At 52.1% G+C, this 22753-nt stretch overlaps 1 protein-coding gene across 1 annotated transcript in view; it reads left to right on the top strand.

Moving 5' to 3' along the window:
• The window catches only part of LOC147413508 (axonemal central pair apparatus protein HYDIN-like), a 119338-nt gene that overhangs the window by 37215 nt on the left and 59370 nt on the right, over nt 1–22753 (top strand). Inside the window, exons 11-20 of the mRNA XM_086478735.1 lie at nt 519–742; nt 4782–4849; nt 6803–7038; nt 7909–8009; nt 9283–9430; nt 9912–10064; nt 10759–10911; nt 16833–17071; nt 19428–19683; nt 21562–21705. Coding sequence (XP_086334861.1) covers nt 519–742; nt 4782–4849; nt 6803–7038; nt 7909–8009; nt 9283–9430; nt 9912–10064; nt 10759–10911; nt 16833–17071; nt 19428–19683; nt 21562–21705 — 1722 coding nt within the window. The remainder of the gene's footprint in view (nt 1–518; nt 743–4781; nt 4850–6802; nt 7039–7908; nt 8010–9282; nt 9431–9911; nt 10065–10758; nt 10912–16832; nt 17072–19427; nt 19684–21561; nt 21706–22753) is intronic.

Here is a 22753-nt window from a genome sequence, read left to right as displayed (position 1 = left end):
AAAAATAAAAGAAACTCAAATTATATACCATAGCAGAGTTGGGGGGTGCTTCTGAAGTTCTAGTGCTGTCCTGAGGTGTCTTCTACATGCCATCAACTTGTCGGCTGCAATGGAAGCTGAACATGTTCTGCCCTTGGCAGGATCAGACTCGTCTGGAGCAGGAGCAGTTGTGTGGTGATTCCCTGGTAATGCTGCAACCGCCCACCCTTGCTCTTAGGGACGGGTCTGAATGAACCTGGTGATGCTGAGCAGGTCCTCTGCACTGCAGCTGCGAGGGGACTGCTCTGCGTCAGCGGAACGACCCCAGGGTGACTGTTTCTGTGAAGTCATCACCGCTTTGCGTGAAAAAACCCCAAAGCAGAACTTGGCCTGCTCTGCTGTATTTTCTTTGCCTTCTGCCGAGCAGCAGCACGCGGCATCCTCTGCCTTTTACAGATGATCATTGTTTAACCAGAAGACAAGTCAGTAAGAAAGGCAGGTTCCTTACGTGTGCCCACTTTGTCTTCTGGCTGCTGCAGGCGATCCTGTTTAACAAAGGACTCATCGACGCTTCCTTCAGCTTGGTCCCTCCAGCTACAGCTCCGGGCTCCTGCTTCACCTTCCTGCCCCGGGAGGGCACCGTTTTGCCAGACGGGCTCCAGGTCATCCAGATCTCCTTCAGCTCCACCATCCTGGGGCAGTTCACAGAAGAATTCAGGTTCAGTGTGGATGGATGCCCTGAGCCTGTGACCTTGACTATCAGGTGAGGAGGGTTATGGGAGCTCGGTGGGCACCTCTGCAGCTATCTCTGGGTAACCATCTCCCTCATACCTCGTTTTCTGATGGAGCAGAGAAGAACGATGTTGTCTGAGTCTTGGCTCTGACCCTAGCGTCCCCACACCAAGAGCCAAGACTGTTTAACCATGACTCAGTTTGAACCTTGCAAGTGCAGCAGCAAATGCAGTGTAAATGTGAGAGGAAATCATAGCCTGGTCTGGGTTGGAAGGGACCTTTAGCAGTCGTCTAGTCCAACCCCCCTGCAGCGGGCAGGGACATCTTTAGCTGCATCAGGTTGCTCAGAGCCCCGTCCAGCCTGACCTTGGATGTCTCCAGGGATGGGGCTTCTGCCCCCTCTCTGGGCAGCCTGTGCCAGTGTTTCACCACCCTCAGTGTAAAAAATGTCTTCCTTACAACCAGTCTAAATCTCCCTCTTTCAGTTTAAAACTGTTGTCCCTTGTCCTGTCACTGCAGACAGTGCTAAAAAGTCTGTGCCCATCTTTCTTATAAGCCCCCTTGAAGTACCATTAGGCCGCAATAAGGTCATCTCAGAGCCTTCTCTCCTCCAGGCTGAACAACCCCAACTCTCTCAGCCTGGCCTCATAGGAGAGGTGTTCCAGCCCTCTGATCATTTTTGTGGCCTCCTCTGGACTCGCTCCAACAGTCCATGTCTCTCCTGTGCTGAGGACTCCAGAGCTGGACGCAGCACTGTAGGTGGGGGCTCACCAGCGTGAGGTAGAGGGGAGAATCACCTTCCTCGACCCGCTGGCCAGCTATGACCGTGCTTCCTGTGCTCGCAAGACCCAGTTTGACTTTCAAAGTCTTGGGTTCCTCTGGGAAGCAGCTTTGCCTTCATGGTTGAGCCAGGGTGGCTCTGACTTTCCAGGACACTGTTTGCACAGAATTTGGCAGCAGCAGGTTCCTTTTGTGACCCTTTGGTATCTCTGTGTGAGGACCCTGGGGCTTTAAGTGACCACCCACGCTGGAAAAAAGTTTGAGTGGAGGCTATAGAGGAAAGGCTGCCCAGCCTGGGTACCCAGGAGCTGGGGTGACTCCTTCCTACGGGTAGCTCGTTCCCCCTTGGGCCACGGCAGACAGTGTGATGGCTTTGGGCAGTAGATGGTCCAGGATGTCCCACCTGAACACACAGCAAGGCCAACGCGGCTTTGGAGATGGGCCAGCCTGGGTGATTCTGCAGCCAGAAGCAGGGGTTTTAAAATCCTCTGTTAATAATCTCTACACAATGGGTAGCAGCAGCCTCAACATCATCTCTTCTGCTGGTGTGTTGGGACAAGCTGTCCTCCTGGCTCTTGTGCAGCGAGTGCTACGGTACCTCCTTTCTGCAGCCAGAAGAGTGCTGATGCAGGAGATGGGGAGCTCTGCAGCAAGTACTGTCACAAGGACTTGGGCACCATCCCAGGGGCTGGTGCCGTTGCAAAAGAGAATCTTCACCGAGCAAAGGGGAGAGGGGAAAAAAACCCAAAGACCTGATGACAGGAGAGGTAGAGCTCACTTCTCGGGACCACAGCAGCATGCGAACTTGTCCCAGCTGGTCTTCCTCATGGGCTGGTGGGATATCGTGGTGTAGGCAGGAAAGCTGGTGCTGGGTGCTCCTGGGCTGCTGCTGTTGGGAGGCACCAGATCAAGGTAGTAAAGAAATGAAAGGAATCTGCAGTTGATTTTACCAATAAAGTAAGGGGAATGAATAAAAAGGAACAAAAAGGTTATTACTTTGCAAGAGAAGAGGGGTGAGTAGGTCTGTTGGCCTCAGTAGAGAAACGGTTATGTTGGCTTTGTGTCTGGAGGGGAAGTGCTGCTTTTTTTGGAAATGGAGAGGGAACATTTCACAATCAAATAATTGATTCTCCTCTGTCCCTCCTGCAGATCGGTCATGGGATGTTACTGCATAAGCAGCTCTCTCCTTGAGCAGGGCAGGTTTCACTTGTAAAGCCGTGCTTATCGTGGGTAGAACCCAGTATTGCTAGGACAGTGCCCACTGCCTCTGCCCCGCCATGGCCTTGCTCCTGGGGAAGGAAAGAGCTTGTCAGTGGGGCAGCTGTCTTTTGGCTTCCCCACAACCCAATGAAGTGGTCCTTTTTTCCCCGCTGATGCCCTGGCTCCCAGTGCCCAGCATCTCCTCCCCTTCTCTGCGGCCACTCTCTGCCCTGTTCTGCCAGCACCACCCCGGGCTCAGGGCAGACCTTACCTCTCGGTGAACAAGGATTCTCCAGCCCCCCAACTCAAGCTGTTTCTTTTCAAATGCCGTTGAGATGTCCACCCACCAGGTCAAGCTGAGCCTCCCCCTTCAGGAGCTTTTGTGCACTGGATTTAGTTCTCCACGGAGAAAAACTCCCAGTTCTTTTGAACGAAGGCGAGCTGGCTGGTGGGACACTGGGCTGCAAAGGAAGGAACGGGGATGAGAGTTCACGTGGTTCCTCTCCCACCTTGTGTTGTCCTTCCTGCTCTGCAAGGACCTTGACCTCCCTTCACAAATGCATTATTTAATGCTACTGTAGAAGACCACTGTTGCCAAACCCACTGTCTTTCCCCCCCTTTTCTTGCGAGCTGTTCTGTTACCAGCTGTGGTGCACAGAGCTCTGGGCTGGCTCCTTGCCTGAGCCTCTGGGCAGCCATTCAGGTCTACCTGACTTGAGCACAGGTACGGAGCGCTCAGCAGAAATGGCAGTCATTTCCCCACTTGGCTGGCAAGGCTCATCCTTGGCAGTTGCCCAGTGTGATCCCCAGTTGTGGTTGGTGTGGAGGTAGTTTTCCATCGTTTCCTGGCAAGCGCTGTGAGGGAAACCATGTCTGCTCCCTTTGCTCTGCCCAAATTCAGCTGTTGGGGCTTGGGAGGTGAAGTCTGATCAGGTGATGTCCTTGGAGAGGGAACTTGAGCAGCAGCAGGGATTTGCTACCTGATATTCTCAGGAACGGATTCAGCTCCACGAATCGAGAATTAGCGTGGGATTGAAAGTCCTGAAAGTCAGTTTTGGAGTGCTTTTGGACTATGCAATCAGAAGATGCCCAACCCGTAGGTGATTAGTCTTGACTTGGAAACCAGCCTGACAAGGTCCTGAATGCTTGTTTCTTTGGTGCTTAGAAAGAGATGCTGGAAATGGGACACCACAGATGACCGCAGGTCCCTCCTGCGGGACACTGGGCTCTGTTCATGTGCAGAACAGAGCCAGTGGCAGGCCTGTGGATAAAAGGAGAAGGCACAGTCCACTGTGGTCCTTGATTTTTAGCTAAGAGGCAGAGATGACATTGATTAGCATCAACCATGAAATAAATTAATGAACATTATACAGCTTCGGGTGCTGATTTCAGTGGATGTTAGTGGGTTTTGGAGTTTGGAGCCTGCCTGCTGAATTTAAGGACAGGTGAGACAGTGTAGTGCGTTCAGGACGCCCACGTTCAGTGGTTTAAGACATGTTGTGCTTGGATGTGTCAGCTGGTGCATTGGTGACAAGCTGATACTTTCCTCCAAGATTCAGGTCTTCGCTGTGTAGAACTGTTGCTGCTCTTGTCAATAGATGTTTGGGGCTCCCTTGGATTCATGCCTCAAATTCCTGCATGCATAATGGTTGTGTGGCTCAAGATCTTCTAAGTGTTCATGTACTCCGTGGAAACACCAGTTGCAGCTGAGGAATAGCCAAGCAGGGAACCTGTGGCTGGGAAGGCTGGTTACAATGAGTCCACTTTTGTGTCCATTTCATTCTAGGTGGGGAAACTGAGGCACGGAGCCATCCCCTGTTCAGGGTCCTTCATTGGGCCAGCAGCAACTTGGGGGCATACCCTGCCTGACACGGTGCCCTAAGCCCCACCAGCAGCTCTCAGCTGCTGACCGCTTTGGCTGCCTCCTGTGCACACGGAGGCTGTGCTGAGCACGAGGGTGACGGGCTGATGTGAAACCCTCTGTGGTTCTGAGACCCGCTGTTCTCTGTGGGAGCTGTAACGAAGGCCGAGCACTTTGCGATTCTCTTTAACCAAGCGAGTGCCTCCTCTGCCTGTCTTTGTCCTCACAGGGGCTGTGTCGTCGGACCGATTTTCCATTTCAACGTGCCTTCCCTCCACTTCGGTGACGTCTCCTTTGGTGAGTGTGCCCTGGGCTTGGACCACAGGTTGAGAGGTCTCTGCATGACCAAACTGGAGTACTTTAACACTTGAGCATCTGTCACTTGTGTCCCTCCATAGCAGCCTTCAGGGGTTTAAAACCAGGGCTGCTGCTTGCTTAGGCGGTATTTTGCCATCGTGAGATCAAATAGGACCAAAGGAATAGGAAGTCGGTATTTTCTGCTGTCCCTCAGAGTTTGTTCAGCCCCAACCCCCCAGTCCTTGGCAGCAGAATGACTGTGAAGGTCCTCGTCCCCAAAGGGAGTTCAAACTGCATACTGGCCTGTGGCTGCTCTGGGTAAATGTTCCTGTTTCAAGGCAAGGACACCATTGACCCACCTGACCTTTAGTGTGAGAAGCTAATTAGTGCTGTGAGGACACCTCCTTATCACCTACCAGGTAATCTGCCCGAGCAATAGCTCTGCACCAGGCACTGACCTCCTCAGAGATGTGGGCTCCTCCTTCCCCACCGAAAGCCCAGCTCTGCTGACAGAGCCCGTGGCTGAGCTGCTCCTTTGAAATGCAGATTCTGGTTCTCCATCTCAGTCTCACAAAAGGCTTTTTGCTGAGATGATCCCGAAGCTTCAATGTGAAATCAGCTGTGGAATGATTGAAGGGCCATTATCATTCTGCCCCCAGGATGCCCCTGTGTTTTCATGCTGTTCAGGGACTGTTTAAGAAAACTCATTACCTTTCCTGAGCTGCTTCCTCCCCTCTCCATCACCACTCTGCCACTTCTTTGTTTCCTTTTGAATACATAAAACCCCAACGCACCAGAAATAGGGTTGTGCAATAGGAGATTCATCCTCCTTAATCTGATTTCATTAATAAGGCCTTTGCCGCGGAAGGCAGCTGTTGTATTTTTGCTTTTTAACTGTGCTGCTGACAGTTGTCTGCATCTGGCGGCTTCAGTTCTGTTCGGGGTTGTGAAGTCTGTGTTTGTCCGTTCTGTGCACCTCCTGCCTCTCTGCTGGAGTGATCGCTGGAGGTGGCCATGGTCACTGATGGGCATGGAGAATCTACCAGCTGTAGGCACATGGAGAAACTACCTCCTGTAGATGGTTTTCCCTCACATTGCATTCAAATAACTGTTGGTAAGCAGGCAGTGGCAGGCGTCTCCTCCTCACCAGCCAAGCCAGATGTCCGCTCCAGAGCAGGCTGAGGGCTGATGTCCTGTCTCTGCAGGACATCCCCACCAGGTGTGGTTGTATCCCTGGTTTTCCATTATCGAAAGTGAGTGTCAAAGCTAAAGTGCCGCAAACCTTTGCAGGCAGTAGTCAAAGCCAGCGTGCAGCGTGGGGGTGGTGTCCCCATTTGTCAGGTGAGGTGAGATGTGGTTCCTGCTGATGGCTCAACAAGTATCAGGTTTGTCTCCAGGGAAGGGGCTGTGAGTTGTCACGTGCTCAGTCTGATTGCTCCAAACCAGGAGGTGCCCTAAGGATCCTGCCTAGAGAAGCTGCCTCAGATTGCTTTGCATCATGCTGTAGTTCCCAATTTCATCCTTCCTTTCTCTTACTGTAGCTTCTCCTCGATGACAATCCACTCCTTTTATACATTGAAAACTGTGGGAGGAGTGTTTGTGGAGTTAACAGGGAATGTTATGGGTTGAATTTTCAGAAGAAATAGTCTGTCTGGATGCAGACTCCTCCGTGAGAAATAACTAGTACTAGTTTTGGTGAGAGTGCTCCTCACAGTTAGAGAGAGAAAAACTGGTGTTCAGCATCGCTAAGAGTGGGCGTTTCCAAGGAAGCAATCCGTGATCAGCGTAAGAGGGAACTTAAGTGACAACCAGTTCCTCGCTTAGCTTCTCCATCAGTTGTAATTCAGATCAAAAAGAGCTGAACTCCAAGTGCAGTTTGAGCATAAGAGAATATTCATACGAGGAATCATGGGATAACTGGCAGATAAATTCATATTTGTGTTGTTTTCCCAGGTTTTCCTTGTACCCTGTCATGTCGCCTTACTAACAAGTCCTTGGTGCCCCTGACCTTCAACCTTCGCATTCCTGGGGATGGCTCGGGAGAGCCCAGTGTCAGCAGTTTTGTTCAGGTGGCGGACAACACTCGGTCATCCTGGAGAAAAGGAGCCCAAAGTCACGTCAAGCCGACGGAATTTACCATAACGCCCTGCAGAGGGACCCTCCGCTCCCAGGGACACCTGGATATCCAGGTAGGGGAAGAGTCCAACCCTACGTGCTTCAGCAGGTGGAGCTGAAGCTTCACGGATGTATGGGAGGGCTTTGGTGATGCTGGCTTGGAGCATAACACGAGTGAGATCCCTGCAGTAGCGTTGGGCTTTTGTTAGTTGGGTTACTGGGGGGCTTTTCTGAAGGAGAAACGTTCTGTTTCCAAAACCGTAAGCTGAAGACCATGTACCATGTGATCAAGTACAGAAGCCATTCATGTGTTTGAGAGCTGCTTGGAGCGATTTCTTTGATTTAGAGTGGGCAGAGGAAGGATGAGGACAGAAGGTGGCTGTTAAAAAGAGAGATGTCACTGTATAAAGCAGTTTGCTTTTCTTCCCGGTCTTATTTCTCCTCTCCTGTTATGCAGAATGAGTTGTGTTCACTGCGGCCATCTCCAACGGATACTACAAAAGCTCTGGCAGCCATGAGTGGCACATCTTCTGTGTTGTCACGCTGTTTGTGGTCTTTTGCTGGGCGCCATTTTGCCCTCTGCTTCCCGCTGTAAAGCTGAACTCATTCTGTTAAAGTCAACAGATTTCCTCTGGATTTTTGCTGTTGTAGTTGAGATTAAAAATTAGTCCCTTGATTTTAATACGGTGGTGGGTAGAGCATTAGTCTAATTGTGCTTTAATTTGCCCTACATGTGTCCTGCTAACTGCAAGGTGTATTTAACAAAGCAGATGTTGTCAGAAGCCTTTTGTTCCTCCCAGAGGCAGTGTTCTACCCGTGGGCCAGCAGCAGAATTAAGGCAAAATTGTCCCTTTCCTTACCATGGAACGAGAACCGGAGGGCACCACCCTTGGATAATGGCTTTTGGGAGTCATGAAGTGTTTGATGCTCTTCTCTTCCACCAGGTCACCCTGTGCTCCAACACGGTGAGGAGCTACGAGCTGGCACTGGTGGTGGACGTGGATGGTGTGGGCAAGGAGGTGTCGGCGCTGCTCCTCACAGCCAGGTATCAGCGCTTTCCTTGCAGCTCCTCGTCTCTCCTTGTGCACCCATCACCAGCACGTTGCCTCGCACCTGGTTTGTTGGCTCCAGCTCCAAATGAGAAGTGTTGCTCAATGAGCGAGTTCTGCCCAGCTGGCTACGAGGACAGCAGGGCTTTGAAAGCAGCCCGTGTGGAGAAGCACCCGTGCTCAGCGGACAGGCACGGCCCTGAGCCTTTTTTGAGAGGGAACAGTAATTATACTCATTATTGGCCTTGGTTTTGGTGCTTGAGGTGTAACAAATTTCCAGAGGGCCACCTCTCCTCCCCGCAAGTGGTGGGCTTGTGCTGGGCTGCGACCGAAATACAACATTTGTTTGGGACGCAGCGAGCAGCCTGCTGAAAGCTGGTGTCTGGTTCGGTTGGTGAAGACACATGCAAATGGGAAAGGGGCTTAGGGTAGGACTGGTGAGGGAAAAACAAAGGCAAGATCTTATGAAGGGGAAAGCAGTCCTTGATGTGGAAGGTGAGTGAGCTCAGGTTTCTTTTGAGCATCAATGTTCTCAGACTTCAGCCAAAAGTTGTTCTTGCTGCAGCCAGACTCAGTCCTGTTGGGCTGCAGTGGGTGTCAGTTTAATGACAAGAGGGGTGCAGTTCCCTGGTGCTGTTCCCTCGCCCAGGCAGAGTCATCCAGTCAGCGCCTGGGCTGCAGTTTTGTAAAAGAAGAGCAAGTGGGCAGAGACAGCGCACGGACCCGTGGGGGTGAAGGGCCAAGGTAGCTGTAGGAGCTGGGAGAGAATGATCACCCGCTGCACGAGGCAGGTGGTGGCCTGTGCCCTCCATCTCTGGGGCAAATGGCTGAGTTTTCAGGCAGGGCAACAGTGGTGTGGGAGAGGAGGGAGTCTTTTTACTGGAGTCTTGGTTCCTTGAGTCTTGGTGAGCCGTGGTCCTCGGTGGGAAGGCTCCTCCAGAGCTCGTGCCTTGCTGGGACCGTTGGGAGGGTCCTTGCAAGCTTCCTAGGGCAGAGGAGGGGCAGAGCTGGTTGGACAGCTCTGGGACAGGGCACCGTGCTCTGCCTGGGCCCTTGGCAGCCTCTGTGATGCTGAGTCTCAGGGTTTGCCTCTCCTTTACAAGAGGTTGTTGAGTAAAAACAAGTCAAGGGTGATTTATCACTGTAGGGGTATTAAAGGTCTATTTGACAGTGACAAATGTGTTAGGCTCCGTTTCACGCTGTCTGGGGAGTGAACATTCTACATTCTCTCAGTGTGTCCAATTCCCTTTTGGCCATCTCTTTGCCTAGATGCGTGGTGCCTCTGCTGCGAGCGCTCATCCCCGTCGTGACGTTTGAACAGTGCCTACTGAAATTCCCTTGCCAGCAGACGCTGACCCTTGTCAACGACAGCGATCTTCCAGGCTGCTACAGGGTTCTTCCTCAGGTTTGGCATCGCGTCCGCCTCCTGCCCTCAAATGTTATCGAGGGGTTTATTAAGGAAAAAAAAGTGATTTGGATAAGACCTTGCTAGTTGAAATTCAAACCTAAAGGTTTGCTGAGAACAGGAACCTACCTGAGTATAATCTTTAGGAAGCAGTTAAAGAGGAGCCTACCTGAATATAAACTTTAGGAAGCAGTTGATATTCTGGTCTTTGGGATGCTTTCATGCAGGAGAACTTAGAGGGTTGTGAAAAGCTGCTGCGAGGAGGCTGCCGGCACAGGGGTGGGTGTTTGTGGATGCAGCAGCTTTTGAACACCCTGAGGGTGCTAAGCCCATGCAAGTCTTGCATGTTGTGTTGTGCCTTTCTGCGTTTCTCCTAGGGATTTTTAAAAATGTGTGTGAGTTGCCAATACGGTAGATGTTAAGGAGTTTAAAGTTTCCTCAAAGGTCCCTCTGAAGTGGCATTTGCTTCTGTCCCTTGCAGAAACGCAAGGAGGACGCTGCTGTGCGGTACTACAGCCCTGTGCCGTGTGGGATCATCCAGCCTCACAGCTCGGTGGAGGTCCCGTTCACACTGGAAGCCCAGGTGATGGGGAAGCAGGACACCATCGCTCGTATCGCGGTGTTTGGGAGTGAAAGATCCCCACTGGTGAGTGCGAGGGGAGAAGTGTGCCTTTGTGCGACTCATCTTGGTGGGGCATGAAGTGTAGAGGGCTTCTTCCAGGGAAAACAAGAGCTTGATATGGCTGGTGTGGGCGAGAAGAGGAGGGATTCATGGCGTAAGCAACAGCTAATGCCTAGAGAAGAGGAAGGATGGTATCCTCTTCGGTGGTGATCTAAGTGTCCGATACAGCATGTAATGATGGATATGGGAGATGCCATATGAAGCCCAGTCTGAAACCCAGCACAGTCCCTGGGTCTCGTACTCTGTTGTGTCATTAGATGAACAGTGACTGCTGCTTCATTGGGGCTTTTGTTCGGGAGCGCCCAGGGACCTCCCCGAATGCCGCTAAAGCAAGCGCTGTGTAAGAAACCATGCTGAGGGGATGTTTTGTGCAAGGCTGGATTTGAGCTTTCCTGAAGGTAACAGTGTGGAAGAGGTGTGAAGACGGCAGCGTGGGGAACAGGGTTTCTTTATCCTCTGGTAGCGGGAGCTTGTGACTTTCAGATGGGATCACTCTGGATTCCACACTTGCTCCAGGCTTTCTGTTTCAGTCTTACAACACTGAAAACTCCAAACAGATGTAGTTATCCCCAGCCTAGGAGTACCCTTAGAGCTGTCTAGTCTTTTTAAACTTTTGCTGTTGTTTTTTTTTATCTTTCCTACCTGCATCTTGGAGCAGAAAATCCATCTAGTGAGCATTGGAGAAGGACCGGTTGTCTACGTGCAGCCGAGTAAGATAAATTTCGGCAATATCCAAGTTCTACAAGATGCTTCTCGAGCTCTCTGCCTCTCCAATCAGACTGTCATCCCTGCGTCCTTCCGGGCAGAGATGGTAAGTAGCTGTGGGGCTATTTTCCAATGAAAAGGACTGTGACTTGATTTTTACATGCAACGTTTCCATATTGCTGTCTGAGAGAGAAGGCAAGCTATTCCGTCGCAATGCGGCACGAGGAGCCTGGCTCTGGGGGCAGCTTTAGCTGGGGCACCCCTCAGTTAAGTAGAGTTTGCATAGATTTTTGAGCAGAAATGAGTCTGGATCATTTTTACAAGTTCTGCCTTTATTTTGTGGAAGGTATTTAGCTGTGAGAGTCGTGGGGTTTGGAGCTCTGAGCTCAAGAGCACCCTGTGCCCCTTTGCTCCTGAAAGAGCACGGATTTCCCTACGGTTTGCCTCTTGCATCTGCATTCACTTTGTGTCAAACTGCTGTTAATGGTAGAAACGAGGGTGTGAGGTCTGTCCTCAAACTGCTCCTGGCGAGGCGAGTTTCACACCTACTGGGGGTCAAACCAGCTGGGTTGTTGCAGAAAAATACACTTTCAAGGTTGTGTACTTTCAGCCTGCGGACTCCGTCGTGTGGCAGAGCCTCTCTGGAGACCGGCTGCAGAAAAAGGCTGTTTAATTCCTGGAGGCTGCCTCGTGTGCCAAGCTGCCTAGCAGAAAGAGATTGGGTTGCTCCCCTGGCAGGGAGAGCAAGGCTGCTGCCGCCAGGAAGGGCTCGTGTGCTGAGGCTGGGTGGGATGTGCTCCCTGCTGTGAGGGGCTCGGAAGAGGTTTGTTCTCCATGCTAGGTGGGTTGGACTTGTGGAGCTGGTAAACCCAGCCCTGGCACGGCAGGCTTGGCTGTGTCTGTGGATAAAGCACCAGGCAGTGTGTGAGAGTCCAGGCTCAGCCTCCTGGGCCAAGGAGGAAGGGGCTGAATTTCCCTCTTGCTGCTTTTCCAGCTGTTTGGGGGATAAATGTAACCTCCAAGTGGGGGATTCCCAGGGCAGCTTTCTTTGACTCCACACTGAAAATGCACTTTCCATCTCTGCAGAGAGCAGACCACCTCGGATGGGTGGTGCTGGTGTATAAATGCTGAGTTTTGCATGCTTGTACCAGGCACTGACAGGCAGAGCTGTTGAGGTACTGCTGTCCCCGGGGTGATGCCTTCCCTCCCTCCCCTGGGCAGCTTGCAGTGGACCCGGGGGGGCTGGCAGGGGTAGATGTGCCTCTCCATTGCCTCAGGGCCCTATTGTATGGGACTGAGCAATAAATCCTATCCTGCTTCACTGCAATCCCTGCCAATATTGTGCCTAATCAACAAGCAGAACAATAATATGAGTGGTTCGGGGATGGTTTCTTTCCCTGCAGTGAGATGGGCTCTGCTGCTCCATAGTCCCCGCTGCTGACTCCCCAGGGTTGAGTTACCCCCTGGTGAGCATCTCAGCTTCTCAGGACAGCTGCTGCTATCATGGAGATGTTCAAGCAGGCAGGTCCAGAGAACCTGCTCGATGAGTTGTTTCAACGAGGGCCCTTCAGACTCCTCAGCACGGTGATGCTGAGCCTGCCGGGCAGGAGCAGCACTGTGGAGGTGAGGTGTGCTCCAGCTGCTCCCCTGCCCTCAGCAGCTGCCTGCTTTGGTGCTGTTTTGGTGCCTCAGTTGAAGTTTTGCCCTTTTGCTGCTGCCTTAGGCTGCCTGGCAGTTTCTTGATGGACAGAAGAGAGGACTGGATAATTTTAGAACTCAAATTTGAGATGCAGTGGGGTGTCAGGGTGACTTGCACACGTACATCCGAGAGCAGAACTGGCTCCGGCTGCCCCTTAGCCTAGCTGGTGGGTGGCTTGGGCATCCTTCATGCACTTGTGCCCTGAACCCAAGTCTTGTGCTCTCTAAGATGCCAAAGCCTCTGCTTTGATTTCCTGCTTGGAGATGACTGCAGGACGGTGAGCTGGGATTTCCCCAGCTCCCGTTTGATGGCTCATCTCAAAACCGTGGCTGTTTGCAGTCAGGCTTAGAGATCACGGTCCCTGCTGGAAAGAAAGAGCTGTTGACTGAAATTTTCACAGTGCTGTTGGATCAGCAATGTTATAGCACACTGACTGGCAGCTCGACAAACTGAGGGAGATTAAATGAAGGGGCAGCAACAGGGCAAGTAAAAGGCTGGTGTCTTGTCCAAAGGCAAATGCTGGAATGCAGATGGCCACGCTGCCACCTTGGTGGTATCCTTAACCGTCATGTGCAAATTGCTGGGAGAAAAGAGCATTATCCGAGCAAGCAGAGATGGTTTTGGTGGGTACCTTCAGTTTGGGATAGCAACATGGGATTACCTGGAGTACCCCTCGTGCACAGGCTTTCCCATCCCCCTGTCCTCTCTGTTGGACGAGTTTCAGGGAGCAGCACTGAGCATCTCTGCCACCAGAAGGAAATAAGTAAGGAACCTCCAAAGCTGTGTGCTGAGATGGGGCTTTTTGGGTTTGAAGAGGAGTTTGAAGGACTTGATACCTGAGGCCTCTGTTGGCTTATCCCTGCTTGCCAGGGTGTCTGCGGGTCTGCGACCCTTGGGACCAGTGTGTCATCCCATGTCATCCTCTGAATCCTGTGTCTGATGTGCTTGTCCTTGTCAGGTTGCTTTCCCAGCTGCCAGGCAGCCCCTTTAGAGAATCGTCTGGATCCAGCAAGGGGAGGATTTGGTTTTTTCTTGGGTAGAAAAGTCTGGAGGAGTAGGTCAACATGCAGGAGCTGCTCATGCCCTTTCAAAATTGCTGTATTTCAGTAAGGGAAGAAATTGTTATTCTGCTTGTCTAGGGCAACTAAACTTGTCGTATTGTGCTGCACCCGCTGGCCAGCTGAACTGAAGAAGGGCAGAAGTCTTCAAGGCAATTAGGCTCCTGCAAGCAAGAGTGACTCCACTAAGTGCTTTTCCCAGAGGAAAAGCAGGAGGAGTTTGGTTATTAACCGTTGTGCTTGGCCGCAGCCGGCCAAGCTGTGTCCTGGCTGGAGAACCCCGATGTGCAGAGTGGTGGCACTGGTCTCCCCAGCCCAACGGGGAGAACAGATGGGATCTGGAGGGGTGAGCTATGGGCAGGGGACACAAACGGAGACAAGCCTCGTCACCTCACTTGGCAGTCTATTAGCTGAACCGAGCGTGACAGATTAGGCTCCGCTGTCAGTGGCAGCGAGTGCCACGCTTCAATTTTTGTCTTTTCTGCTGGCTTTAGAGGCCATGTCTCTTGATTTCAGTAGAACATCCCCTTGCTGGTGCTCTGGGGCAGAGGCTAAACCAAAGTGGTGCCTGTGCTTTTGCCAGGGAGATGCTGGTGCTGAGGTGCCAGGAGGAGGCTGGTTGTTGGTGGGAGCATCTAGCCAGCCTCAGGCTCTGATCTCCACCTCCTCTTGGGGCTTGGGGTACTTTTGGGCTGTCTTCTGTCACTGGCAGCCTGTGTGGTAAAGAGTAGCTTTGAAAGGAAGAACGCGAGGTCCCCCACCTTGGGCCTGCTGGGACAGACAGCTGGGACAAGGCTCTGTGCACAGCTGAGGTAGGAGGGGGCTTTATTTCCCCTTCGTGTGCAACCTCTGCGAGGAGCGATGGGTCAGCCTGACGAGGTGCGAATGCTGTCTTGCTAGAGCTGGGCCTTGGTAAAGCACAGCTGCATTTTTGATATTGAGTTCTGCTTCCTCGTTCACTTGCGCAAGGCCAGAATGACGGGATCCCTTTAACGAACGGGGCTGCAGTAGCTTCCGGAGATCTGAGTGCGGTGGCTCCTCAGTCGTCCCTCAGGGCAGCCATCCAGCCATCTCTCAGATGCACGCTGGTTATAACCAAATGTTGGCAGCTCTTCTTCACACTGGAAATCTGGCCTGGGAGAAGCTAATGATCTCAGCATTGAACTTCTTGTTTGAGTGATTGATCCCAACGCTTGCCTAGAACTCAGGGACTCTGATGTCCAGTAGTGCAAGCCCCTACAGGGGCAAAAATAGCCACCGTCTTTGTCTACCCAGTGCCTACAGCTATTGCATCATTTTCCGGAGCATTCAAGGATAAGCAAGTAGCAGGGATGTTATCAGAAGTTAGAGCGTGGTCTTCAAAGTGGAGGAATTTTTTTAGTGTGACCCTGAGAGACTTCTTGTCTCTGGGACACAGCCTGGATGGGTGTAGGCAGAAGCTGACCTAGAAATCCAAGTGAATCTAGCCCGGCAGAGCCTTTTGGTCCTGGCAGCTCTCCTGTTCAGTGATGCCCTGTGCTGCCCCTTGGACCCACACCAAATGCTACCTGAAAGAATGAGGACACGATGCAAATGGTGCTCCTCCGGAGCGGGCTGTTGGCCTGGCAGGGCCTGCTGGGTCTGCGCTGGGCCACTCTGGGAGGTTCAGAGTCTGGCTCCATCGAGACAGCCTGTCATTATTCCTCAGTAATAGCTTCTTGGGTACAATTTACTGCCCAGCTTGTGGCCAAGCTTTGATAAATGAGCTTTGTCAGAGAGCAGACTTGCAGCTTCACCTCTGGAGCAGAGCTGCCAGGTCTCCTTTTCAAGCAAGCTACCCTGTGCCCGCCTGAATCAGAGGAAGAGTTGTACATTGATGTCAGTGAGAACCTCCCGCCCAGCGGCTCGGTAGGAACGTGTTGGCTGGGAGGCCCTGGGCCGATGGCAGCGCAGTGGCTGCCTCCGAGGCCTGGCGATCAGCTACGGGCAGGATGCAGCGACAGCAGAAGAGGGTTGGTGGGATCCTGTGTGGTCAGTGAGTGTTCACCCTGTGCCAACCGCCTTCCTCCCTCCCATTCTTACCTAAGACTTTCTTTTGCAGCTCTAGAGGAGAAATTAAACGGAGCTGAGTTTATTAGTTTTGCCAGCGCCTGAATCCTTTTGATGCCTTTGGCGTGCTCCATCCTGGGATGCAGGCGTGCAAACCTGACCTGCTCTCCGTGCTGGGCACAGCCAGCCTAAGGAGATGCCGTAGCTCAGGCACCTACACACACTGTGGGGACCCTGAGTGCTCACCAGGTTGTTGCTTCCCTGGCCTCCAGCTCGTCTTGCCCTTGTTAGCAGAGGTCGTTCTGAGGGGGTTATGTAAAATGCTTCCCGTGACATTGGAGTGCTGCTTGGTTTTCTGACGCTTCTCTCCCCCGGGCTGGCTGGTGGCCTGTTAAAGCTCAGTGCTGCCAGCCTGACAGATGGAAACTCGAGCGGACTTCACCTGGATCTAGCCTTGCTTGGCTTGTGTCAGGCCTCCAAGCACAGCTTTGGTTTCTATTTAAAAAAGAAAAAAAAAGGAAAACCCCCTTCTGTTACAATACTGCAGAGGTGTGGGTGAGTAGTGCCTGTCGTCCCAAACCCAGCACTCAACTGTGGGGTGCAGGTACCACCAACACAGTGATGGACACTTGGAAGGCGTACATCTACACCCCAGTGCATTCCATGCTGGACAGGGAGCATTGCATGCAGCTTCTCTTCTGCGAGCAAGCTTGCTCCCTGTGACTGTGGTTTTAGATGGGCTGGGGGTCCAGCACCCTTATTGCCCCATTTGTAGAGGGAGATGCAAGAGAAACAAGAGGAGGAGAGTGTTTGGGAAGCTGGGGTCATGTCCACAGAACATGTCTTGCAGTTTTCTTTGTGCTTACGGCTTTACTGTCCTGCTGTAACCACTTAGAGCTGAATTTTCCAAATGTGGCCACTGTTGTCGGGAAGCCAGGAGAGAGAAAGCAGCTTCTCTTGGCACACATTCCAAAAGAGAGGCTGGAGGGGGAATAACTTTCTTGGAGGATGAGCATCCCTTGGCTTGGGCAAAACTGGGTCAGTGAAGTGAGTCTGTTAAAGGAGGGTAAAGTAGAGGTTGTATAAGCTCCTGCATAGCTGCTGTTTCCAGACACTGTAGCTTAGATTTAGGGAAATTAAGCCTTTGTGGTTTTTACCCTCGAATCTTTAGTCTTTCCTTTTCCTGCCCTCCCCCAGGCTCCCTGGTTTCCATCCTAAGTTAGTGTTTGCCCTGTCTTACAGTCTGGCAAATGCTCGTGCTGGAGGATTGAGCCCAGTAAAGGAGTGATCCCCCCCGAGGCCGAGGTGTCTGTGGCTGTCATAGCAAACTTGGACAACACTGAGAAGTTCGAGGACGAGGTGAGCGTGTACATCGAGAACAGCTGTACCTACGTCATCCCTGTCCAGGCTGTTGGCATCGGCACCACGATCGTCACCGACGAACGATTTGCTCCGGAGCTCAACTTGGGACCTCACTTCAGGTAGAGTATCTCTCAGCATCCACTTCTCCCGTGGGCTCAGCAAGGAGGAGTTTGGCTGTGGTCCTTCAGGCTGGTTCTTTAGTGCTCAAGGTCCTGGCACTGTTTCACTGAAGCCCCGGGGATTCCTTTAGAGACATTTTATGGCCACTTGAAAGTTCTTAGATACCCTCAAAAGCCATCCAAATGGAAAGCAGTTGCTCAATTGTGACTGCATTGTCTCCAGTTAGAAACCATTTATTTTCTCACTCTACCAAACAAAGATTTGGAGGAAAACAGCAGGTCCCAGAAGCCTCCGGCTGGAAAACGCTACATTACAAGTATAAACCTCTTTCCCTTTGCAATAGCATTGCTTGCTTTTCCATTCGCTATGGAGTATCGTCTCGCCACAACAGCAAACCTTGGCGGTAGCTTGTTAGCAACCCCTCAGCTAAATGAATGGTGCTGTTTTGTTTCCCTTCTGCCCAGCAGTCCTGGAGGAGCAGCAGAATTTCTTTGCCCTGCATTATGCTTCAGTTCACTCCTCTTTTCCAGCCCCCCTGCCAGGCTGCTCTTTATCAGACGTAGTCGCTCTTCCCTCGTTTCTCCTGCAGCTTTCCTGGCTGTCTGCTCCGCAGCAGCAGCCCGAGGCACGGGCAGGCGAGGCGGCTGCAGGAGCAGCTCTGAAAGGGAGAGGGGGAGAAGCCCGCTGAGGTTGGGTGGGATAAATTGGGAGTGTTAATTGAAAGAGCTTAGCTCGAAGGAGGGGATTCCCTGCTCTTAATGCCTGCGTCTGAAGGTGGGCACGTTCTTATAAAGGAGAGAACAATAAGGCTTTTCAAAGTGCTGTTTGCCTTGTGTTGGAGACCTGTTGGGATGAGAAGAATGGTCTTCTCAGTGTCTGTTCCTTTCCCTGGCTGCAAAGAGGGTCCACAGTGCTCAGATACTGAAATTTTGGGCTAGAAAGGAGAGGTTAATCCTACCTTAAGCATTTAGGATAGATTTGGGGCGGGGGGGATAAATGTGCACCCACAAGCCATCCACGTAAGCAGGGACGTTGCAGGGAGGGTGGTGCTTGTGCTCTGCGCAGCCACAAATTGGCTACACAACAGAAGGGACAATGTCAATGGGATCCATGTCGTTGTCTTCTGCCACCCTTCATGTCTTTGCCTGCATACTCGGTTTGGAGTTGTTGCCATCGCTGTTGGCTGTGGAGCTGCCACTGGGTGAGCTGAGATGGGACCCAGGTAACACCTCGGACGAGTTGGCCTTTCCCAGAGCCACAAATTCTGCATCTACCCAAAGCTTCTCCAAGCTTTTAGCTGTTGCTGTCCGCAACATAAACCATTTCATACTGAGCTGGTGCACATCATTTTCACCAGTCTGTTTCAAGGACAAGTTTGTTCTGTGCTGTCACTTCTGTGTTTGTATTTAGCTGCTTGTGGCAGACATGCGTTTTGTCAGCCGCATATTCCGTACCTTTCAAAAAAAACCAGTCACTGTTCCAGGAACATTTCCTGGCCATGCTCAGATCTATAGAGGGTAAAAGAATTGCTCCAGACTAGCCTGCAGTTAGTGTTTCTCTACCTGAAGGAATCAATTTCCACTGAATATCCATTTTGGCTTATATCGGCTCCAGTTATTCATCCCTTGTTGTCACTCCGTTCCCCCTCAGCAGCTAGATCCGGTCCTGCTGCTGTGTTCGTGTTGGGGAAGCTTCTGTTGATCGCGTGTTCTCACAGTGCGTTTGTCTTCCTAAAACACAAAACCAGCTGCACCGTTCAGGCAAAGGGTGCTGTGTTGGGGGCAATGAGAACTGAGTGCTCCCTAAGGGGTGGGGGGATGAGGGGGCTAACATGGGTGCCAGGGCAGGGGCCTCACCAGCGAGGCCAGTGGTGCCCAGATCACCAGATGAGTCCATACACCCTGCAGCTTCCCAATAGCGTCTTCAGAGGAAGCCACCTGAGGCAGCAGCTCCCCAGGAGAAAGTGAGATGGCAGTGAAGCTGTTCCTCCATCCCCTTGCAGCCAGGACAAGGGCAGCTGAGCATCCGATGCAGTGAGACCTGCAGGAAGCACCGTGGAGAAATGCTCTGATAATTGAGCAGCAAAGGCTGCTGATGCTCTGTCCACAGCAACTGAGGTGGTGATCTTGAGGAAGCTTTTTCTTGCTGTATGCAGAGAGACCAGCTGCTGGATGGTGATAAACTTAGGGGCAGCCAAGGTCTGACGTTTGCTGAAGCTTTGATCTGGGTCAGCCTTTTCGGAGGTGGTTTTATTGCTGAGTGTGCCGTCAGAGAACGCCGTCGGGGCGCTGCAGCGGGGCGACCGCTGGGAGACAGCAGCTCCCGTGACGTTTTCCATCTCTGCTTCTCTCCTAGCCTGGATCCCTGCCGTTACCGCTTCAAGGTAACGAACAAAGGGCGACAGACCTACCTGCTCTACTGGACAACGGAAGGTTTTGCCCCGTTTCACCGGCGTGATCGCCCCCCTGCCAGCAGTAAGGCCAAGGGCAGCAGCTCCTCCCAGAGGCCCCAGCCTGCCTGCCCTGTGTTTAAGCTTCGACCGCTGAGGGCAGAGCTGAGGCCGGGCAAGAGTGTGGAGATGATGCTGGAAGGCTCCTCCAGCACTCCCCAGGTGAGGTCCCGCACGAGGGCTGTCCCTTCCCCGTCAGATCACCTCCCCTGGGACTTCTTCTGCAGCCCCTAGACATTTGCCTGCGAAAATGAGCAGGTGCTTTCAAGAAACTGTTTTAAGGCCACAAGTTACCGTGGAGCCCCAGTGGCTTTCCTTGCTGGCCACCGTCAGTTGCTAAGGCTTTTTCGTGTTGCCATAGCTACCATAAACCCAATTTGCTGATACCAAAATATAGGCTGAAGGAAGCGTTGCTGCTTCAGGGGCAAATGGGGGGTTACAAGGTGTCGTGTGCTGAGGCAGGAAGGGAGGGCAGAGAAAATAAGTTCACTGAGATGATGAATACAGGCAGAAAGTAAATTAAAAACTGCCAAGTAATGTGTCTGGGGGAGCAGTGAGTAAAAGCACCTGCAAAGGGAGGGAGTGTCTGGGAGCAGCATCATTTTTCCTCTGTAGACAAACATGGGCAGAGGGCTTGTCTAGCGCTGAGTCCTGGAGGAGAAAAACGAACACAGGGTGTCAGCTCTCATGATCGGAGTGACGTTCGTCCACGTGGGAAACTGTTCCCAGGGATCATTATAACTGACAGTTTGACTTTTGTCAATGTTTCCGTAAGAGCCTGCCCCAGCGTCCCAAGGGCAGTCGGGTCTTGCAGCACCCTCGGGTGGCAGCTCAGGGGGGAACATTTCAGCAGGGTCCCTGGGTGCCCTTCTTCCCAGGGGAAACCCAGCTCTGCGCAGAAGCTGCCAGCTGACCCTGGTGTGCGTTCCCTGGCTTCAGGACCGCTGGGCACAGATGTTTTAAGGAAATGCGGAATAAATCTGCATTAAGCTCCTGCTGATACTGGTGTTTTGAAAGGTGTCTTAAAGGGTTCCCTCAGCAGTAGCTTGAGGCAGACTTGATTACTCCCCTGGGTGCCTGCAATGGGGCTGTCCCTGTGCAGTTCTGAGCCCAGAGGTTTTGCTGAAGAGAGGAAAAAGATTCCAGAAAGAAACTAGTCATGAGGGCACTGGTGAGGGTGTCTTGCCTGGAAGGCCAAAAGGGGATCTGTGAGCTCAGCTGTGGCTACCTGGCTCCTGCAGTCAAAGCCAAGACCATGGGAGCAGGCTTTCCACCTTCCTGAGGTCTTGAGAACTTAATACTCTTCAGGTTGGCCAGAAGCCCAGCCCCCTGCATTGCACGTGCAACACAGATGATTTTCAAGTCTGTAGGCTCTGAGGAGGAGTTGGGTTGTGGTGTTGTACCAGAGGGAAGAGTGAGAAATGAAGGGAGGAATTTTGAGGCAGTGAAACCATGCGAAATCAGGAAAAAGTCTTGAAGCATCCCACTTAAGCAGAGGGTTTTCACCTGAAGGGCAAGACATGTCTTTCCTGGGGAGATTTCTTTTAAAACCAGCTCTAGGAGGGCACAGCTCATCCTAGGAATGAGCGATCCCTTTACCTGAAGGCTGGCTGGCTATTTGATTTATTTTTTTTTCCCAAGGAAGCTTTCCACTTGGCTTCCAAGGAGCATTTGCTGCCGTTGGCCCTTCTATCACTTCTTTCTCTTAATATAGTTCCATACTTTTTTCTAATTAGTTCCTACAGCTTTCTGTAAGCCTTATGCTTGGCAACAGGACAAACCAAACCAATAATCCTTTGGGGCAGGGGTTATTACAGCTGTAGGCAGCACGTGACTCGCGAGTGCCGTTTGTGGCTGTTGGGGTGTAGCATTGCGGGCCTTTGAGGTCAGAATAAACAGGACGCGGCACGAAGAGAAAAGGGGTTATTGAGGAGACCAGGGACTGTAACTGTGTGGCAGTAACAGGGCCCGTGGTTGGGTGGCCAGCAAATGCAGGGTGTTTTCTGGACCCTCTGGGTGACGTGTGACTCTTGCATGCAGGTGGTGAAGGAGCGGCTGCTGTGTCACGCCGTCGTGGGGAGCGAGGCAGGGAAGGCACAGATAATGCAAGTGGATGTCACGTGTGAGTTTGTTGCTCCCGTTCTGCAACTGTCCTCCAGAGAAATCACTTTCCGGGTGGAGAAGGTAAGTCTCTGGGTTGCATCCTGGCATTCAGTAGCGTGGCTGAGGACTGGAAGCCGGTGGGGCGTGTGTGCTGGTGTTCAAAGGAGGGAGTTAAGCAGCTTCTCCAAGTCCGCGGGGCTTTGGCTGTTGGTCTGAGCGGGACGAAGCTTTTGCCCTTAACCCCGAGATCATCCTTTTGCTCCTCTGGGGTCAGGGACAGTCTCAGTAGCTCTATTCTGCCCTTCTTGATGTGGAAACAGAATTGAGCTGCTGAGCCAAGGGCACGGGGTGAGATGGTGTGTGGGGACCCAGGAGAACAGCGTGGGCTTTGCACAGCTACCTCGAATGCTGGGGCTGCAGGTGGGAGAGCAGATCGCTGCAGCTGAGCGATGCTCAACCCCCTCCTGCCCTTTCTGAGGTGCTTTGTAAAGTAAGTGAGGTTGTTTTCAGAGATGGGACTGGGTTTTTTAACTTCACCAAAGTAAAACTGAGATGACAGCTGCTCAGGGATCATGGGGGGGATCATGGCCACTTCTAGAGAGCCACCAGTTTCTGTCCCTGGTATAAAAGGGAGATTTTTGACGCTCCTCGGAGGCACGGTGATGTCTTAACACCGATCCTGTAGAGAAGCTGAGACAGACTGAGATTCCTGTCAACGCCTCAGTCTGATGAGGAAAAACTGTCCTCTCTTGTCCCTCTTTGCCTTCTCTGCTGTTGGTATGGATGCTAGCTCTGCGTTTCCCCAAGCCTTACTTTCTTCAAAGGACCTGCAGATGTCCTTCAGCTGCAGTGATGATGACACCAATGCAAAGCAGATGCCCTTTGTTCTTCTGATCCTGACTCCTGCATCATCTTTTCCTCTCCCATGAGGTGTCAAAAAAGAGAAGATATTTCACTATTTAGTTTCTGTGTTTTCAGGTCTGTCCTCTGGTTCCCAGGCTTCCAGAGAAGCACAAATTCCTGTGAGCAGGCAGTTCAGATTTTAGTTAGAAGCTTTTCAGCCCCCCCTGATGTCTGCCTGTGGTCTGCTTGATGCCACGCGCTCCGATTTTTCAAGGGCTATGACACT

Source organism: Leptosomus discolor, chromosome 27, assembly GCF_034619465.1.
Source record: "Leptosomus discolor isolate bLepDis1 chromosome 27, bLepDis1.hap2, whole genome shotgun sequence".
NCBI classification, from domain to species: domain Eukaryota; kingdom Metazoa; phylum Chordata; class Aves; order Leptosomiformes; family Leptosomidae; genus Leptosomus; species Leptosomus discolor.
This window is presented reverse-complemented; position numbering and strand designations above follow the sequence as displayed.